Raw genomic sequence first — 16,965 nt, 5'->3', positions numbered from 1 at the left:
AGAATTATATAAACTCTGAGCAGAGTGTTAAATGAACACTGAAGCAGTGTTAAAGTTAATGAGATAATTAAGTGAATAATTGAATGATGATTGAGCATCATTGAAGACACCTGATGTTAACAAGCAGAATCACTGAAGGAGAAAAACAGAAATTTTAAGTCACCATTATGGAGATTAGTGTTTGCTTTAGTTGGGCTCTTGACCCTTAATTATTTAACTTTAGATTTTGTCTGGCTGTTGTCTGTGACTTATAACAGCCAGATGAAAAAAAGGTGATCTGATGGTGTTGGTTGTGTTTCAACACAATCATCAATTGACCTGAATTGCTGAACTTGTCAAGAGCATCAATTTTAAGTTAAAATTACCGTAAGGATTTTAGCAGCATGGTCATTTTAGGACATAACATTTTTAACCTTTTCAATGAAAAATGATTAAAAAAAAAAAAAATATCCCAAAAATATTTTATAAAGGCATACACAGACATCAAGAATTAACACACTAATCTCAGCAATGGTGGCAAACAGATCACCTCTGAACATAAGCTCATTATTTATTCATGCAGCAATGCACGATGGGAGCCATGAATGAGTTTTGATTGGTGGCACCAAGAATGCAACATGCTTTATAACTGTTACCATTGTTGAGATTCACAGGCTAATTATTGATGTCGGTGTGTCATAACATTGTAAAGAAGTAAAAAAATATATAAGAAAAGCTTTTAAGAAATTATTTTGAATATTCTGTAGATATTGAGAATATTATGCTGCACAAGGTCACTGCTGCTATAATTAATAAAGTAAACCTCACTCAGAAATTAGATTCTATATGAATTCAGTGATTCGGGTTAAATGATTGTGTTAAAACACATCACCATCAGATCACCTTTTCTATTTGTTCATCTGGCTGTTATAACTCATGTACAGCAGCCAAACAAAATCTAAAGTTAAAGAAATAAGGGTCAAGAGCCCAACTAAAGCAAACACTAATCTCCATAATGGTGACTTAAAATTCAGTTTTTCTCCTTCAGTGATTCTGCTTGTTAACATCAGGTGTCTTCAATAATGCTCAATCATCACTCAATTATTCACTTAATTATTTCATTAACTTTAACACTGCTTCACTCTGCTCAGAGTTTATATAATCCACACTCTCAGTGTTAATTTAACACTGGGGATTTTGCTGTGCATCTATTTGCATTAGTTTATATCCAGCTGGTCACTTTGATGCATTCATTATGCAGCGACGTTGCATATAAGCTAGAGACGTATGATAGCAAACTGATATGTTCATACAGCCGACAAAAACAAACGAATCAGAGAAGCATTCGATTTCGGTTCTTTTTTCACCATCACTTTAATACATATTTATTTTTATTATATATTCATTAAGTTCTGTAAAATACAAGGCTCCAGACTGCGACCAAATAGTCGCATTTTGCGACCAAAATTTGAGAGTGTGCGACTGAATTTTACATCCAGTCGCACATGTGCGACCGGTAAATTTGCCACACGTTAAACGCATGGTAAGCGTGGAAGGGACACGTCAATGAATCCGTGACAAGAGTAGCGCGATTAAACGTCTGTGGGAACATGAGAGACGATGTGAGATGGAGACAAATATCACAACCTGATGTGCGTCTGAGCGATCTATTGACACGTTACCTAGCAGCGAATACAAACAAAATGAAAGTGGAACTAAAATACGCAACTCATATAGGCTATGCTTCACGGACCGTTGGCGTTTTTATTAGATGGGACCAATAATAGACAGAGCAGCGCATAGTGGAGCCCCCCGAACCACCGACAGTAATAAAGCCCCGAACTTGCCAGTTGGTGGATAACATATTAATTAACATTAACTAAGGTTAATTAACTGCTGTTCATGTTTGTTAATTAACATACTACATTTTTAAATTAAGGTTTTTATTTGTTAACCATAGTTAAAGCTCTATTAACTAACATGAATGATCAAGGTGAAATTGTATTGCTCAAATATTAATGCTGTAAACATTTATATTGCATAATGCACATAGTTCATGTAAACTAGCTAATAAATCATTGTTAACAAATTGGACATGCAACATGTTATAGCTAAAGAAACACACATTTGACATATTTTAATATTTAAATTATTTTCAGATGGCAAATTTTGTTATGATTTGAAATGTCTTTTTTATTCATTAGGTTGGCTTGAAAAAGAACAGTTAAACAGTTACATTTGGAATGTTTAATTTGTTATTTAGAGTATTATTTTTTGTTTGTTTGAAAGAATGCCTTTTATTGACATGTTTTCATGGTTCATACTGTTTTTTGTATTTTTATAATAAAGTTCAGCACTGTTTTACTTGGAGTGTTATGTTTGTTTTTATCCAGTATCAATTTTAAAAACTATCGGTTGATTAATCGGTTATCGGCAAGTACAGCCCAACCTAACTATCATTATTGGTAAAATCCAATATCGGTCGACCTCTATTACAAAAGCAAATTTGACAACAAATAAACAATGTTTAAAATAATACATTATTTTACAAAAAAAAGTTATTAAATAACAATTCATTATAACAAATATTAATAAAATAAATCATTATAATTAAACATTAATTAAACATATTTTTTCCCATTTAGCAATGTTCAGATAGATATTTAAATTTCAAAGTTTTATTTTTAATTACTGATAAAGATTTTCTAATCTTTAAGCTTCAGATTTTTGCCTGCCATTGAAAAATAGCACCACACCACGCTTTGCTTTCTTTCAGCCATAGTGCCGTTCTATGCGGAAGTGTGCAACTGTGCGATGCGTGTCGTGTACATGACGTGTCGTGTGGGCAGGGCACGTCGCTCGCTTCTCTCACGGGCCAGCTAAATATGTCAGGCAGGGGTGTTTTTTATTTAGCACAAACATTAAACAGAAGTACCAAAAACACTTAATGATGCAGAAATTATTAATATAATTTAAATATCAATATTTTTATAGAGGTATCGATACCAAGTAAGTAGCTTGTGAGTATCGATATATCGATACTGCAGCTTCAATGTGCTAATTTGAATGACAAAAATGTCATATTGCGAGTCATTGACGCCTGCCGACCGGCAACGGTACATTGCAAATTTAACTGCAATAGGTTATGATTGCCCTTATTTAATTAAAAACTGGGTCAATGATCCAACCAAATGGCTGGAGGTGTCGTTTCCAGATATATTTTGTTATCTGGTTGAATCTCCAGGTAAGACATCGTGTTAGCTGTAGCGTTCAGTGATTCATTCATGGGCGTCAGAACCATTGTGTATGTGTGGGACAAGACCCGCACCCACTTTTTAAGACCAATGATATTGGACCCACTCACTTCTACAGTCTCTAATTCAACACACGTGTCTGTTCACTTCTCAGAGCGCCGTCAGTCAAATCCATTCCACTTGAAAAAAGCCCTAATAAATTTAACTCCGTTCCACATTTTAGCTACAGCGCTGATTTCCACGCTGCTGCTCAAATCCATTCCGGTTCATTCAGAGTCCCACCAAACACTTACCGGGACGTTCCCGGCCAATGCGCTGCTGACTCGGATCCCAGTTTCATATGGGAATACAGATCATATGAAGTTTAAAACATTTAAATAGACATATAAAGCAGTAATTAATTAATGTATATGAATCTTAGTTGATTATTGGCAATTAGAGCTGGTTTGGTTGCTGAGACGGAGACGCACAGAGGCGGCAATTAATGGGGACCTTCTAAAATGCTTAACGTGAAAAATGCTTACGTGGCTTCAAGATAACATGTATGCCTTCATCTCCGAACACATTATCTGTGTCTTACATTTCATAATGAACTCGGATAAACTCAGTGCCGACTCGTTTTCCAGCAGTTCTTCTACATGAACTGGAATGTGTGCAAAGGATTGTGGGAGATTGAAGAACACGAAGGACACACTTGATGCATCCTTCAAAATGATCTGAATTAAAGACACAAAATGAAGTCTGTCTTCAAAAGATCCTTCAAACTGAGACGGCCTTCAGAGGCGCTTGATGACGTGGCAGTCGAGATATGCAGCCTTACTAGGACACAGCCACGGTTTGAGAAACACCCGCAAATTATGGACAATATCCCAGAAATCAGTCTGAGCCTGTGATTTAAACACCTCTGATCTCTGAGTTTCTTTTTGTTCATAATGTTTTAGACTGTAATGATTGCACTCAGTGTTACTTACCCATCAATACTGACTCCAATTAAGCTCTTCAGGTCAAACTCCTGCAGTGTCTCCTCTGAACACAACAACACAAACACTAAAGCTGACCACTGAGACGAGGAGAGTTTCACATCACGTAATCCTCCAGACCAAGTATGAGGTTGAGCTTCGTTGACTAGAGAAAGATCCCCCAGTTCATTCAGACAGTGAAACAGATTGATGTATTTCTCTGGAGAGGGATTCTCCCTGATCTTCTCTTTAATATAGTCAACTGTTTCCTCATTGTTGTGAGAGCTGTTTGCTGTCTGTGTCTTTAGTTCTTGTAAGAGACTCTGATTAGACTCCACTGACAGACCCAGAAGGAAACGAAGGAAAAGGTCCAGATGCCCATTTCTACTGTGTAAAGCCTCATCCACAGCTCTCTGATGGAGATCAGATAGGGACACTTTGCCTCCATTAGTTGGTCTGGTAATCTGGTCAAACACATTGATGTTATTGTTGATAAAGGAGAGATGCACATATAGAGCTGCTAGATGTTCCTGAATGCTCAGATGAACAAAGCAGAAGACTTTCCCCAGACACAAGCCCAACTCCTCTCTGAAGATCTGAGTGCACAATCCTGAGTAAACTGATGCTTCTGCCACATCAATGCCACACTCGCTCAGGTCTTCCTCATAGAAGATCAGGTGGCCTTTCACAAGCTGCCGATACGCCAGTTCCCCCAGTTTGACGATCATGTCTTCATCTTTCACTTTCTTCTCATAGTCCTTCTCATGTTTGATGTTGGTCTGAATGAGCAGGAAGTGTGTGTACATTTGAGTGAGAGTCTTGGGAATCTCTCGTCTCTCTGCTTCACTGCACATCTCCTCTAGAACAGTGGCTGAGATCCAGCAGAACACTGGGATGTGGCACATAATAAAGAGGCTCCTTGAGGACTTCAGGTGTGAGATGATCCTGTGGGCCAGACTCTGATCACTGATCCTCTTCCTGAAGTATTCCTGCTTCTGTGTGTCACTGAAGCCTCGTACCTCTGTCACTCGATGGACACACTCAGAGGGGACGAGATCCGCTGCTGCTGGTCTGGAGGTGATCCAGATGAGAGACGAGGGAAGCAGATTCCCCACAATGAGGTTCGTCAGCAGCTCGTCCACTGAGGCTGATTCAGTCACATCACACAACCTCACATCGCTCTGAAAATCCAGAGACAGACGACACTCATCCAGACCATCAAAGATGAACAGCACTTTATACTCATCACTGGATATGGCCATTTCTCTGCTTTCAGGGAAGAAGCGATGAAGAAGATCTGAAAGACTGAGTGTTTTGTCCTTCATCAAGTTGAGCTCTCTGAAAGCCAGTGGAAATATGAGCTGGACGTCCTGATTCTCTTTCCCTTCAGCCCAGTCCAGGATGAGCTTCTGCACAGAGACTGTTTTTCCAATGCCAGCGACTCCCTTTGTCAGCACAGTTCTGATGGGTTTGTCTTGTCCAGGTAAAGGTCTAAAGATGCCACTGCATTTGATCGGTGTGTCCTCTGTTTCTGCTCTCCTGGACTGTGTCTCAATCTGTCTCACCTCATGCTCATTATTGATCTCTCCACTTCCACTCTCTGTGATGTAGAGCTCTGTGTAGATCTCATTCAGGAGTGTTGGCTTTCCCTGCTTTGATATTCCCTCACACACACACTCAAACTTCTGTCTCAGATTTGATCTCAGTGTGTTGAGGACTTCAGCAGCTTTAGAGTCATGGCTGGAAGATTACAATAAGACATTATTAATAAAGTTAGAGAAGTAAATAACCATGAATTAAAAAATTGATTATCTGTATTATGGGACACATCAATAGGTTTCTGAAATATTTCTATCATTAATCATGTGTTTGAGTGATCGAAATGATATACCTGAGATCAGACTGTGTTTCTCCACTCTTAAACACTTGTGGTATCTCCATAGACCAGTCACTCTTCACAGACACACAGCTGGACTCTGGGTTTGAGCTCTTCTTCTGGACTGAACTGGGTTCAAAACTAAGTAAAATAAAAAACATACAGACTTATAAATGTTGTGCACTTTTACTGGAATCTTCTGTCTTTAGGAAAAACCAGGGAGTGTTGTAACACTTTTGCTTTAGCGTCTGTAACTCAGTGTAACTTTGATTATAATTATTTTCAGGAATTAAAGGAGCATTTTACCCATTGCAAGATTAATCTTTATTGAAAGTGGATCATATATGTAGTCGAAATGTAAAATAATTTTTTTAATTTGGTGCCCTCTTGGCTGAGAAAAGACAGAAAATAACCAAGGGGCGCCTATATATGAAAAAAACTATATGTCCCACAATCCACAGCTCCGCAAGCCACACCCACTAATCCGGAACAGCGCAAATAGAGAATTCACTCTTCCGTCTACAAGGCTAACATTAGCTGTCAGCGGAGTTTGACATTCATTTCACACAAAATGTCTAGTTGGCTGTGGCGAGCAGGACGATCGAGGGCGAGGGATGTAAGAGGACGGCGCTCTGCGCGAGGCCGGTGGCGTGAGTTATAACAGAGACTGATAATGAAAGACACCTGTGAGGGGCACGCCTATCTTGCGTCTCTCACGGAAAAGCGAAAGCATAAAACGGTGAGCGACGACGGCAGATCGAGAGAAACAGGCCTGATTTTATGCTGTGTTTTGTTTCTGTTGTGTGTAACGTTACAGCAGTCGTCAATGAGGAACTTTCGTTTTGTATTTGTTCATTTTACTATTAAAATGTTTAAATGTTCTCCGGTTCCTGCCTCCTTCTTCCCATATCAACAAACCCTGTTAACGTTACATTGGCAAACTCATTAGTGAATTACTCCTCGTTTGTATTTATTTCTATATGGTGAATTACTGCATGATATAATGGATGTTTAGTCAGGCGAAACTATCACAACACAAACGTCCGTGTGCTCGTCTGATTCAGAGATTTTCAGAGAATTCAGAGAAATTGCCATCGTTGAAATTCTCTGCAGCAGACGGACTCTGTGTCCGTAGGCCGTAGCACGCAGCGAGAGTACAGGCAACAGCAATCCGCCTCAGCTCGACCCAGTCCGGGCATCTCGACCGACGGGCAGCCGCCTCCTGCTCCTCCATCAGCCTCAGCTGCTCTAAACTATACTGCGACTCGTAAAGATAGCCACGAATATCGGATTCGAGCAGCAGAACTTCAAAATCCTCTTCTTCCATATCATGTTTAGTTTCTTCCGTCATTGTCATACTTACGATCTCTACAGCGCTTGTTAGCTTAGCTTCCAAACAAGATGGCGGATATTGATTTCAGTTTCTGCAAGTGAAGTCCCACCCACTGATCTGTAATAGGCCTGTAGGGTGAGTGGGTCCAACACCCTGGAACAATAATGAGCTAATATATGTAGTTCTAAAGATTTTAATGAAATGTGACTTCCTGCTTATCGTGACGCAAAATGAGGATTTCTACGTCATAATAAGCAGGAAGTAAAACACTTAAATCCTTATTTGTCCCATCTCAGGGAAAATAAGGGAATAAACCATGACCCTTCAAAAATATGACTGGGTTTCTAAAGATACAAAGCTTAATGCAAATGGGTGAAGTGACCCTTCAACTAACTGTTTTTTAAATGTTAAGCATGATTAAAAAAATGAATCAAAGCAACTGAAAAAATTAATGGTTTTATTAGGCATTAAGAATAAAAAAAACATTGAAAACAACTATAGAATTATAGAATAGATTAAACTCAGGTGAACATCACATGACTCTTGTGAACGGCCCAATGGAGGACGAAGACTCAGCGACTAAAGAGACCAATGTGTCGCTGAGCTTTAAAGCTAAACCAGCTTACTGTACTAGGCGGCGAGCTACATAGGCCTACCGTGCACCCCCCCCACCTCCCAACAAAACCATACTTTTTTGAAAGGTCTGGATGTGTAGAATATGAATCTGAATGTTAACATTGAAAATTTTGGGTTGCACTACCTGTTTTAGGCCTGTGAATAGGGAAACCCTAAAAACGTTTTTAAGCGATTTTAGCATTTCGAGATTGGCCTAGTCAATCAGAACAGCTTTTAAGGGACCCAATACACACTCAAACTTAACATATGATGACTTAGGTCAAATATCTACCATGCTGCTTATTGGTAGGTGTCTAAAATTAACATGGTGAGGCTTTATGTTGACATAATGAGCCCATTTCATGCATAGGCCACGACCATTCGCCTATCATACACCCCAACCCCCTCCCCTGACAAAATCATGCTTTTCTGAAAGGTCTGCATGTGTAGAATATTAATATGAATGTTAACATTGACATTTTTGGGATACACTACCTGTTTTAGCCCTGAATAGGGAAACTCTAAAAAACGATTTTAAGCTATTTTAACATGTCGAGATTGGCCTAGTCAATCAGAACAGCTTTTAGGTTACTCAATACTCTTACTATACTACATTGATAGTTACTTTAAATAGTTGTTTTTAATTATTTTTTATTTAATATAGTTAAGGCCTTGTATGGATATAATCGATCAAGGTCCATTTCCATAGTATCACTTAACATGCTAACATTCCAACCCTCATTACCCTTTCCATCAAAGGGGTGTGGCTCACAAATCATTTCATTGACAAATCAGAAACCTGTCTGGGTTGTTCATCCAATGACAAAATAAGATATTTGTTGAATTTTCATTAATAGTTTCCTCTGTGTCAGACAGGTTTATAAAGATTGTCCTGAAAGACTGTTCTTACTCACACAGACAGATCCTCCAAGTCTGCATCCTCTGCCTATACAGCTAGAAATTTGTTTCACTGAATTGCTCGATGTTTGATATTTTAGTTTACAATTTAATATAATTGACCCGTCTTACTACACTACATTGATGCTTACTTTTACTTTTAGCATCAACTACATTGATGCTTACGTTTTTAATTATTTTAAATGACATTTGATAGATTAATAGATATATAGCCTACTTTATTCATACCAAAGGGAAATTTTAGACGTCCAGTAGCTTATTCACACACACACACACACACACACACACACACACACACACACACACACACACCCACACACACATATCTCATAAACATAGATAATCATTCTAGTCGGTTATGTAGTTGGTTTCTTCAACATACACTCTAAAAAAAATGGTGCTAAAAGTGGTTCATTGGCTTGTAATCATAGGGGAACCACTTTAAGTGCCATATAGCACTTTTCTTTGTCATATGGTGCTATGTAGAACCATAAGAGGTGCCATAGAGCATGTTAACCAACCCAGAGAACCACTGAAGAACCGCTGAAGAACCAAACTGGGCTTAGTGGTGCTATATAGCAGCATGACCACTGCAAAGAACCCCTGAAGAACCTTTTTTTTTAGCTGAACTGCTCAGTTATGTCTGAGTCAAGACATGAGTCAGTGGGCCAGGACTGCAGGTCCTTCAAGGCATAGGGGATGTCATGGGACAAAACCAAAGTCCAGATGCATTGTGCATGTCCCTGGTCTTGTATATGGACCACTCGTGCAATTATGGGCAAAAGCAGATTCTGATGCAAGATTAGCCAGAATCAAAGAAATAAGAGACGTGAGATTAGCTGAACCACTGGAATCTGCTCACAGAATGACTGTAACCTGTGAACTTATACCAGACACCATTACAGAAGGTAAATACCACGAGTCCAATATACACTAGGGTGACCAACTGTCCTGTTTTCCCAGGACATGTCCTGTTTTCTTATAACAATATAACAATTTTCTATTGATACAGAGGAGGCATAACCTACTTTAAATCTATTGAAATTAATAAGGTATCTTTGAGTAAACTTTGAGTATCATTTGAGTAGGCCCAGCTGTTTGCCGGGCCGAGTGTCCTGGTTTTTGGTAATCAAAATATGGTCACCCTATTGTCACGTCTACCTAGCTCACAGTAGCAGTGACATAGGGGAGACCACACCGTTTGTAAAGTTAAATCAAAAAATAGTTTATTTAAACATTAAATGATGAAATGAAATCATAATTCAAATCAAGAAATGCATTAAGTCAGTGTATGAGAAGCAAGAGAAAACTAATCAAAATGCAGTGCAGATCAGTAAAGTGTAAACTATGTGTAATGCAAACAAAGCAAAAGAAAATATGGTGGAGTTGCTGCCTGCCTGGCAGCCCGAACAAAGCCGAGACGCACAGCACAGAGCAGACCAAACAACTGGCAGGAGATGCTTTTAAACAGTCCCTCCCATCAGCTGCTGTCTGGTGGACCGGAAACAAACAGCTCCCTCTTCAGGCTGGGAGTAGAAGACCGGCCCAACATCTTCTGTTCATGGTGAAGTGAGCACACCTAGCACAGCAAAGTCAGGCATGACATCACTCCCCCCACAAAACAGAGACCCATATGGGACTCTGTAATGTTAACTTCTACTCATCACTCCCATTTCCCATAATCAATACTAAAAATAAAAACCAAATAACAAATTATATAAAAAAACTTTAACTAAACCCATTACCCTTTTAACCAGTACCACAAAAGACTAATGTTAAATTTAACCCCACTCTATTTTACCCAACTCTTCAATACAACAGCCACTACAAAAAAAATACATCAAACTCCCCCCCCCCCCGATCCCCTCCCACCCCCTTCCTTCCCACTCAGCAAATCCTGGCGCCTGGATAGCAATTTAAGAATGGAAAGACCGGAGACAAGAGAAAAGAACCAGAGACTGGAGAAAAGATAGACACCTCTTAACAGTCATCAAGACCCCGTGACAAGGCATCAGCCATAACGTTCTCGGACCCCTTGATGTGTCTAATAGTTAGATTATAAGGCTGTAGAAACAAAGCCCAACGCATAAGGCGCTGGTTCACATTCTGAAGAGAAGAGAGGAACGTAAGAGGATTGTGATCAGAAAAGACAACCACAGGGTGAAACCCTCCACCAACATAAACATCAAAATGTTGGAGTGCCCAAATAAGGGCCAGTGCCTCCTTTTCGATTGTCGAATAGTTAAATTGATGACAATTAAACTTCCGAGAAAAATAGGAAACTGGTCTATCTATTCCGTTGTCATCTCTTTGAAGGAGAACAGCACCTGCCCCTACCTGGCTGGCATCCACTTGTAACTGGAAAGGCTCCTCAAGCCTAGGAGCAGCCAAAATAGGTGCAGAACTCAGAAGAGACTTGGCGTTTTCAAATGCGTGTTGACAATCAGCAGTCCAATTGAATTTAACTGAACCCTTCAACAGGTTAGTTAATGGGGCAACGACAGATGAAAAATTGCAACAGAAATTCCTGTAATACCCTATCATACCAAGGAAGCGCATCAATTCTTTCTTAGTGACCGGACGTGGGAATTTGTCAATGGCCAGGACTTTTGCTCTCACTGGGCGAACGTTGCCCTGTCCTACCACCTTTCCCAAATACACTACCGTAGCCCGTGCAAACTCGCACTTTGCCAAGTTTACAGTAAGGTTTGCAGCCGCCAACCGTTCAAATAATGAACGTATACGGGCAAGGTGGACCTCCCAGGTGTCTGAGTAGCAGACCACATCGTCAATATACACAGCGCACCCCTCCAGTCCTGCAACAACTCGATTCATGAGCCGCTGGAAACTGGAAGGAGCGTTTCGCAAACCAAATGCCATCCTTGTATAAGAATATAGTCCTGAAGGCGTAATAAAAGCAGAGATCTCTTGTGCCCTAGGAGTAAGAGGAACTTGATAGTAACCTTTAAGCAAGTCGAATTTGCTCACATAACGAGCCGCACCAACTTGATCAATACAATCCTCTATCCTAGGCAATGGATACGAATCTGGTTTCGTTACACCATTCACTTTTCTGTAATCCGTGCAAAATCTGTACGTATGATCAGGTTTTTTAACTAATAAACAAGGTGAAGCCCAGCTGGAATATGACTGTATGGCCAGACCATTTTCTAGAAGATATTGGACGCTATCATCCAGACTTTTACGCTTATCAGCACCTGTACGGTAAACGAACCTCTGACGAATTGGCTTTGCATCACCGACTTCTATGTCATGCTCGATTACAGTTGTGCATGAAGGAGTATCTGAAAACAGACATGGAAATTCAAGGATTAATGCTTTCAATTCTGATTGCTGTTGGAAATCCAAATGATTTAAAACTCCCTCTAAATTTCCCAACGTCTCTGAATTATTTAGACGGGCATGCAGCATGGAATCATCCGGGCCCTGCACATCATCTAATTCGGAAAAAGGTACAGATGAGCCTGCCGCGACCAAGACAGCTGATTGATCCTTACCACTAGGTGACTGTGATGATGCATAATATGGCTTAAGTAAATTGATATGACATAACTGCGTTGCTCGCCTACGATCAGGTGTAGCAACAACATAATTTGTCTCTGACACTCGACGAACCACATTGTAAGGTCCAGAGTATTTTGCCCCAAAAGGCGAACCAGGTATAGGCAACAATGCCACTACCTGATCCCCTGGACTAAAGACACGAGCTTCTGCTTTACTGTCAAACTTAAGCTTCATTTTTCTTTGAGCATCAGTCAAATTTTCAGTTGCCATTTTACATGCTAACAGTAACCTGCGGCGGAAACCATACACATAAGTAGACAAACTCTTTGGTGGTTCACTTGAATCTAGATCACATGACAAGACAGACAATGGTGTACGCACCTTGTGACCAAATACCAACTCATTTGGGCTAAAACCTGTGCTTTCTTGCACAACCGCTCTAGCCGCCAACAATAGCCATGGTAAACCATCCTCCCACTCCCTTTTCATCTCTATGCAATAAGCTCGCAACAGAGACTTAAGAGTGGCGTGGAAACGCTCTAAAACCCCTTGACTTTGGGGATGGTACGCGCTGCTCAAATTGTGTTGGATACGCAGCTGTTTCAAAGCTGCTGCGAACGTTTTTGATGTAAAATTGGAACCCCGATCACTTTGAATGACTTTGGGTAAACCAAATATTGAAATAAACTGCGACAATGATTTCACCACAGACCTTGTCGTAATAGTCCTCAAAGCAAACGCAGCCGGATAACGAGTCGCTTGGCACATGATGGTGAACAAATAAACACAGCCTGATTTTGACTGGGGCAACGGACCCACACAGTCAATAATCAAATGCTCGAAAGGCTTACCCACAGATGCAATGGGCTGTAAAGGCGCGGGCTTAACGACAGCATTTTGCTTACCTGCCACCTGACAAACATGACAAGTTTGAACAAACCGTGCAACGTCTCTCTTTATTCGCGGCCAGTAGCAATGTTGTAACAATTGATTGTATGTTTTCTTTACACCAAAATGACCCGCTGTTTCCCCATGAGCTGTTTTCAGTGCCACATCACGAAACTTTTCAGGCATCACCACCTGCAAAATTTGATCTCTCACATCATTTCCCACAGAAGGTGACCACCTTCTCAGCAACATGCCATCCTTCACAAAATAGCCACGATCCAAACAGTCATCTCTTGCCCACTCAAAATATTTCTGTAAGCTCAGATCACTCTTTTGAGCCTCAGCAATGTCAACACGAGACAAAGGCACCGGTAACTGTGGAATAAATAGCTGAGCAGACGTATGCTGCGATACATCAGACAAATTTACATCCTGCTTATGCGCCATAGCGCGCGTCACAGCACATGCCGTAAAAACGTCTGGAAAATCTTTTTGACAGCTATCTGACTCATTCAATAAAGAAACTCTGGTATTAACCACAGGAGGTGGTGAAACTTGATCAGGAAACACACGGTCATGAGCAAAATTATTACCCACAATCAGATCAATTCCTTCTATAGGTAGAGAAGGACGCACCGCAATGTTTACTTCACCGGTCACAAAACCAGAGAACAATTGAATTTTGTGCAGCGGCACTGGAAATGACTGAAGACCAATTCCCCGTATCAACACGCAATTGCCTGTATCAGACTCAGACGAAAAGGGCAAAACAGATTGACAAATAAAACTCTCTGATGCACCCGTATCACGCAGAATCTTTACCGGAACACGATGTGCGTTTCCAACTAATGCCACAAAACCCTCCGTGACAAACGGCGCATAATCCTTTATAATGGAAACAGGAAAATCAAGCTCTTTACTTGGTACATTGCTCAAACCTTTTTCAGTTGACGCTGTACATTGTGCACTATCCAATGTCTTTGCATGGGTTTTATTATCTTTAATCCCTGAGCGCGCACCAGGAATAGATGAGGTGCAGAGGCCAACTTTACCTCCATCTCCTTTCACCCTATTTCACTCCCATAACACCGGACCATTTTTTTTCCAATGATTTTTTCCAAAACAGTAGTCACAATCTGTCTTAAAATCGAAATCCGATGGTTTACCCCGTGCACTTGAATTTGAACACCCAGATGTATCTGTATTCACACGACTATAGCGGCGTTCTTTATTAGGACGCGGACAAAAATCGCGCACTGAAGACTTGTGTATCAGAGAAAAATTGTCAGCAAGGACAGCGGCATCTGCTGCTGTTTTCACCTGATGTTCACTAATATAAGTGGTAATGCGATCAGGCAAAGTGTTCTTAAGTTGTTCTAATATCATAAGATTACACAACTCGTCAAAAGAATCAACCTCTTCTGCTGTAAGCCAACGATGAAAAAAACTAGTCAATTCCCTAGCCCATTCAGCATAAGTTTGCTTGTCTGATTTTTTCCATGATCGAAAACGCTGTCTATAAGCCTCAGGGATTAATTCGTAGCACTTTAACACAGCTGACTTAACGGATTTATAGACTCTCTTTTCAGAAGACTGTAAAGCTACAAATGCCTTCTGCGCACGTCCAGTTAACGTAGTTTGTAACAATACAATTTTATCCTCATCACTCCAATTTTGTTCAGTGGCAATATTTTCAAATAATGAAAAAAACACATCTGGATCATGCTCATTAAACTTAGGCAGGAACTTGATCATACTGGCCAGGCCGACCTGCGACCTGATTTTCCAAGCTTACCTTCAGCTGCTAATTGTAGCCTAGTACGCTCAATCTCTCGTTCCCGCTCTAAATTTTTAAGCTTTTCCCATTCCAATTCACGATCCTTGTCTTTCTCTGCCGCTTCTAACCTTATACGGTCCAATTCGTTATCAAGCTTTCTCTGAGTCAACTCATCATCTAATTTTTTCCTTGCTAATTCTTGTTCCAATTCCAACATCTTTTGTTCCCTTTTTAACTCATGTTGCAATTTTAACATTTCAACTTGCTGTTCAAATGTTAACACACTGAGTTTTTTCTGCGAGCCTACAAACAAACCTGGCGTAGGCTCACCATCTGAATCCGACCCTGACGCACCCTCACTATCGCGCGCCGGCAATTTCTCATCAGGTAAAACCTTCTTATCAATCAAACACGCACGAATGAAGTCAACCAGCTCACACTTCTTAGCTACCTTTGGCAATGTTATATCAATTCCATAGTGCTCAGCCACACCATGCAATTGTTTAACACTCAAAGCCTCGAGCAAGACCACCGAAGGAGCAGCTAAAAACGCCTCAAGTTTACTCATTATCACGGCTAAATTCACCAGTCTCCAATCAACAATCAAAAAAGGCTATGGTCTATATAAACACCCCCTAGCAATACATCTAACCAAATCAAAACTGGGCTAATACCTCAACGTCTTTCAGGTTACTATTACAAAACCAACCACACAAAGTTCAAAAAGGCGAAGCGGAAAATAGTTTACATTACAGGACAACTACGGAGTTTCCCCCTAAACATTTACCCCCCTACTATTCTAACCTATCTTCACACTAAGTCCAAGAACAAGGCTCATTTGCTCACCAATACCGATGGAGTCGTACTGTCCCGACAAAAGTCAATTCAGCCAGTGCTCCACGGCGGTGCCCTCGTCCGTACTTCAGTGACCAGGAACCTAAACCCAGCAACGCATACGCGCACTAATTGGGGATAAAACAGGCTCCGTAAAATGTCATCCTGCAACACAAATCAGCTTACACACACACTTCGCCAATCAAACTCATCAAACAAAGTATGGTTGGAAAAACTGCTCTATATCTGCGCAAAAACTCCACCAAACAAATGTTTTTTTCATAATCAAAACACTAACTTTAGTGACTAATTTTCAAATATTCAATTCATTAACTGAACACTCGATGCGGAACTCCCCAACAAACAAACGAGCGCCAGCTGACTACTATCAGCTGATCACCTTACGTTCATTCACAAAAATGTGAACCAATGACGTAGCACTATCCACGCAACTAAGCCTACACAATATTGCGCATTACAATAGTCTACTTACAATTCGGGATTCAACTGGCTGTACGAGCCCCCATATGTCACGTCTACCTAGCTCACAGTAGCAGTGACATAGGGGAGACCACACCGTTTGTAAAGTTAAATCAAAAAATAGTTTATTTAAACATTAAATGATGAAATGAAATCATAATTCAAATCAAGAAATGCATTAAGTCAGTGTATGAGAAGCAAGAGAAAACTAATCAAAATGCAGTGCAGATCAGTAAAGTGTAAACTATGTGTAATGCAAACAAAGCAAAAGAAAATATGGTGGAGTTGCTGCCTGCCTGGCAGCCCGAACAAAGCCGAGACGCACAGCACAGAGCAGACCAAACAACTGGCAGGAGATGCTTTTAAACAGTCCCTCCCATCAGCTGCTGTCTGGTGGACCGGAAACAAACAGCTCCCTCTTCAGGCTGGGAGTAGAAGACCGGCCCAACATCTTCTGTTCATGGTGAAGTGAGCACACCTAGCACAGCAAAGTCAGGCATGACACTATGTATAATATACACAAAATT

The 16,965-nt window shown here is 40.5% G+C and overlaps 1 protein-coding gene across 4 annotated transcripts in view; it reads right to left on the bottom strand.

Moving 5' to 3' along the window:
- The window catches only part of LOC120469877 (protein NLRC3-like), a 57,456-nt gene that overhangs the window by 35,736 nt on the left and 4,755 nt on the right, over positions 1 to 16,965 (bottom strand). For 3 of the 4 annotated variants that reach the window (XM_089122318.1, XM_089122322.1, XM_089122332.1), the window contains exons 3-4: positions 6,084 to 6,209; positions 4,205 to 5,932 (exon numbers count right to left, since the gene is read on the bottom strand). In XM_089122318.1, coding sequence (XP_088978444.1) covers positions 4,205 to 5,932; positions 6,084 to 6,209 — 1,854 coding nt within the window. The remainder of the gene's footprint in view (positions 1 to 4,204; positions 5,933 to 6,083; positions 6,210 to 16,965) is intronic. The other variant, XM_089122319.1, reaches the window with a different exon arrangement.

This window comes from Pimephales promelas, chromosome 2, assembly GCF_988280905.1.
Source record: "Pimephales promelas chromosome 2, fPimPro1.hap1.1, whole genome shotgun sequence".
NCBI classification, from domain to species: domain Eukaryota; kingdom Metazoa; phylum Chordata; class Actinopteri; order Cypriniformes; family Leuciscidae; genus Pimephales; species Pimephales promelas.
This window is presented reverse-complemented; position numbering and strand designations above follow the sequence as displayed.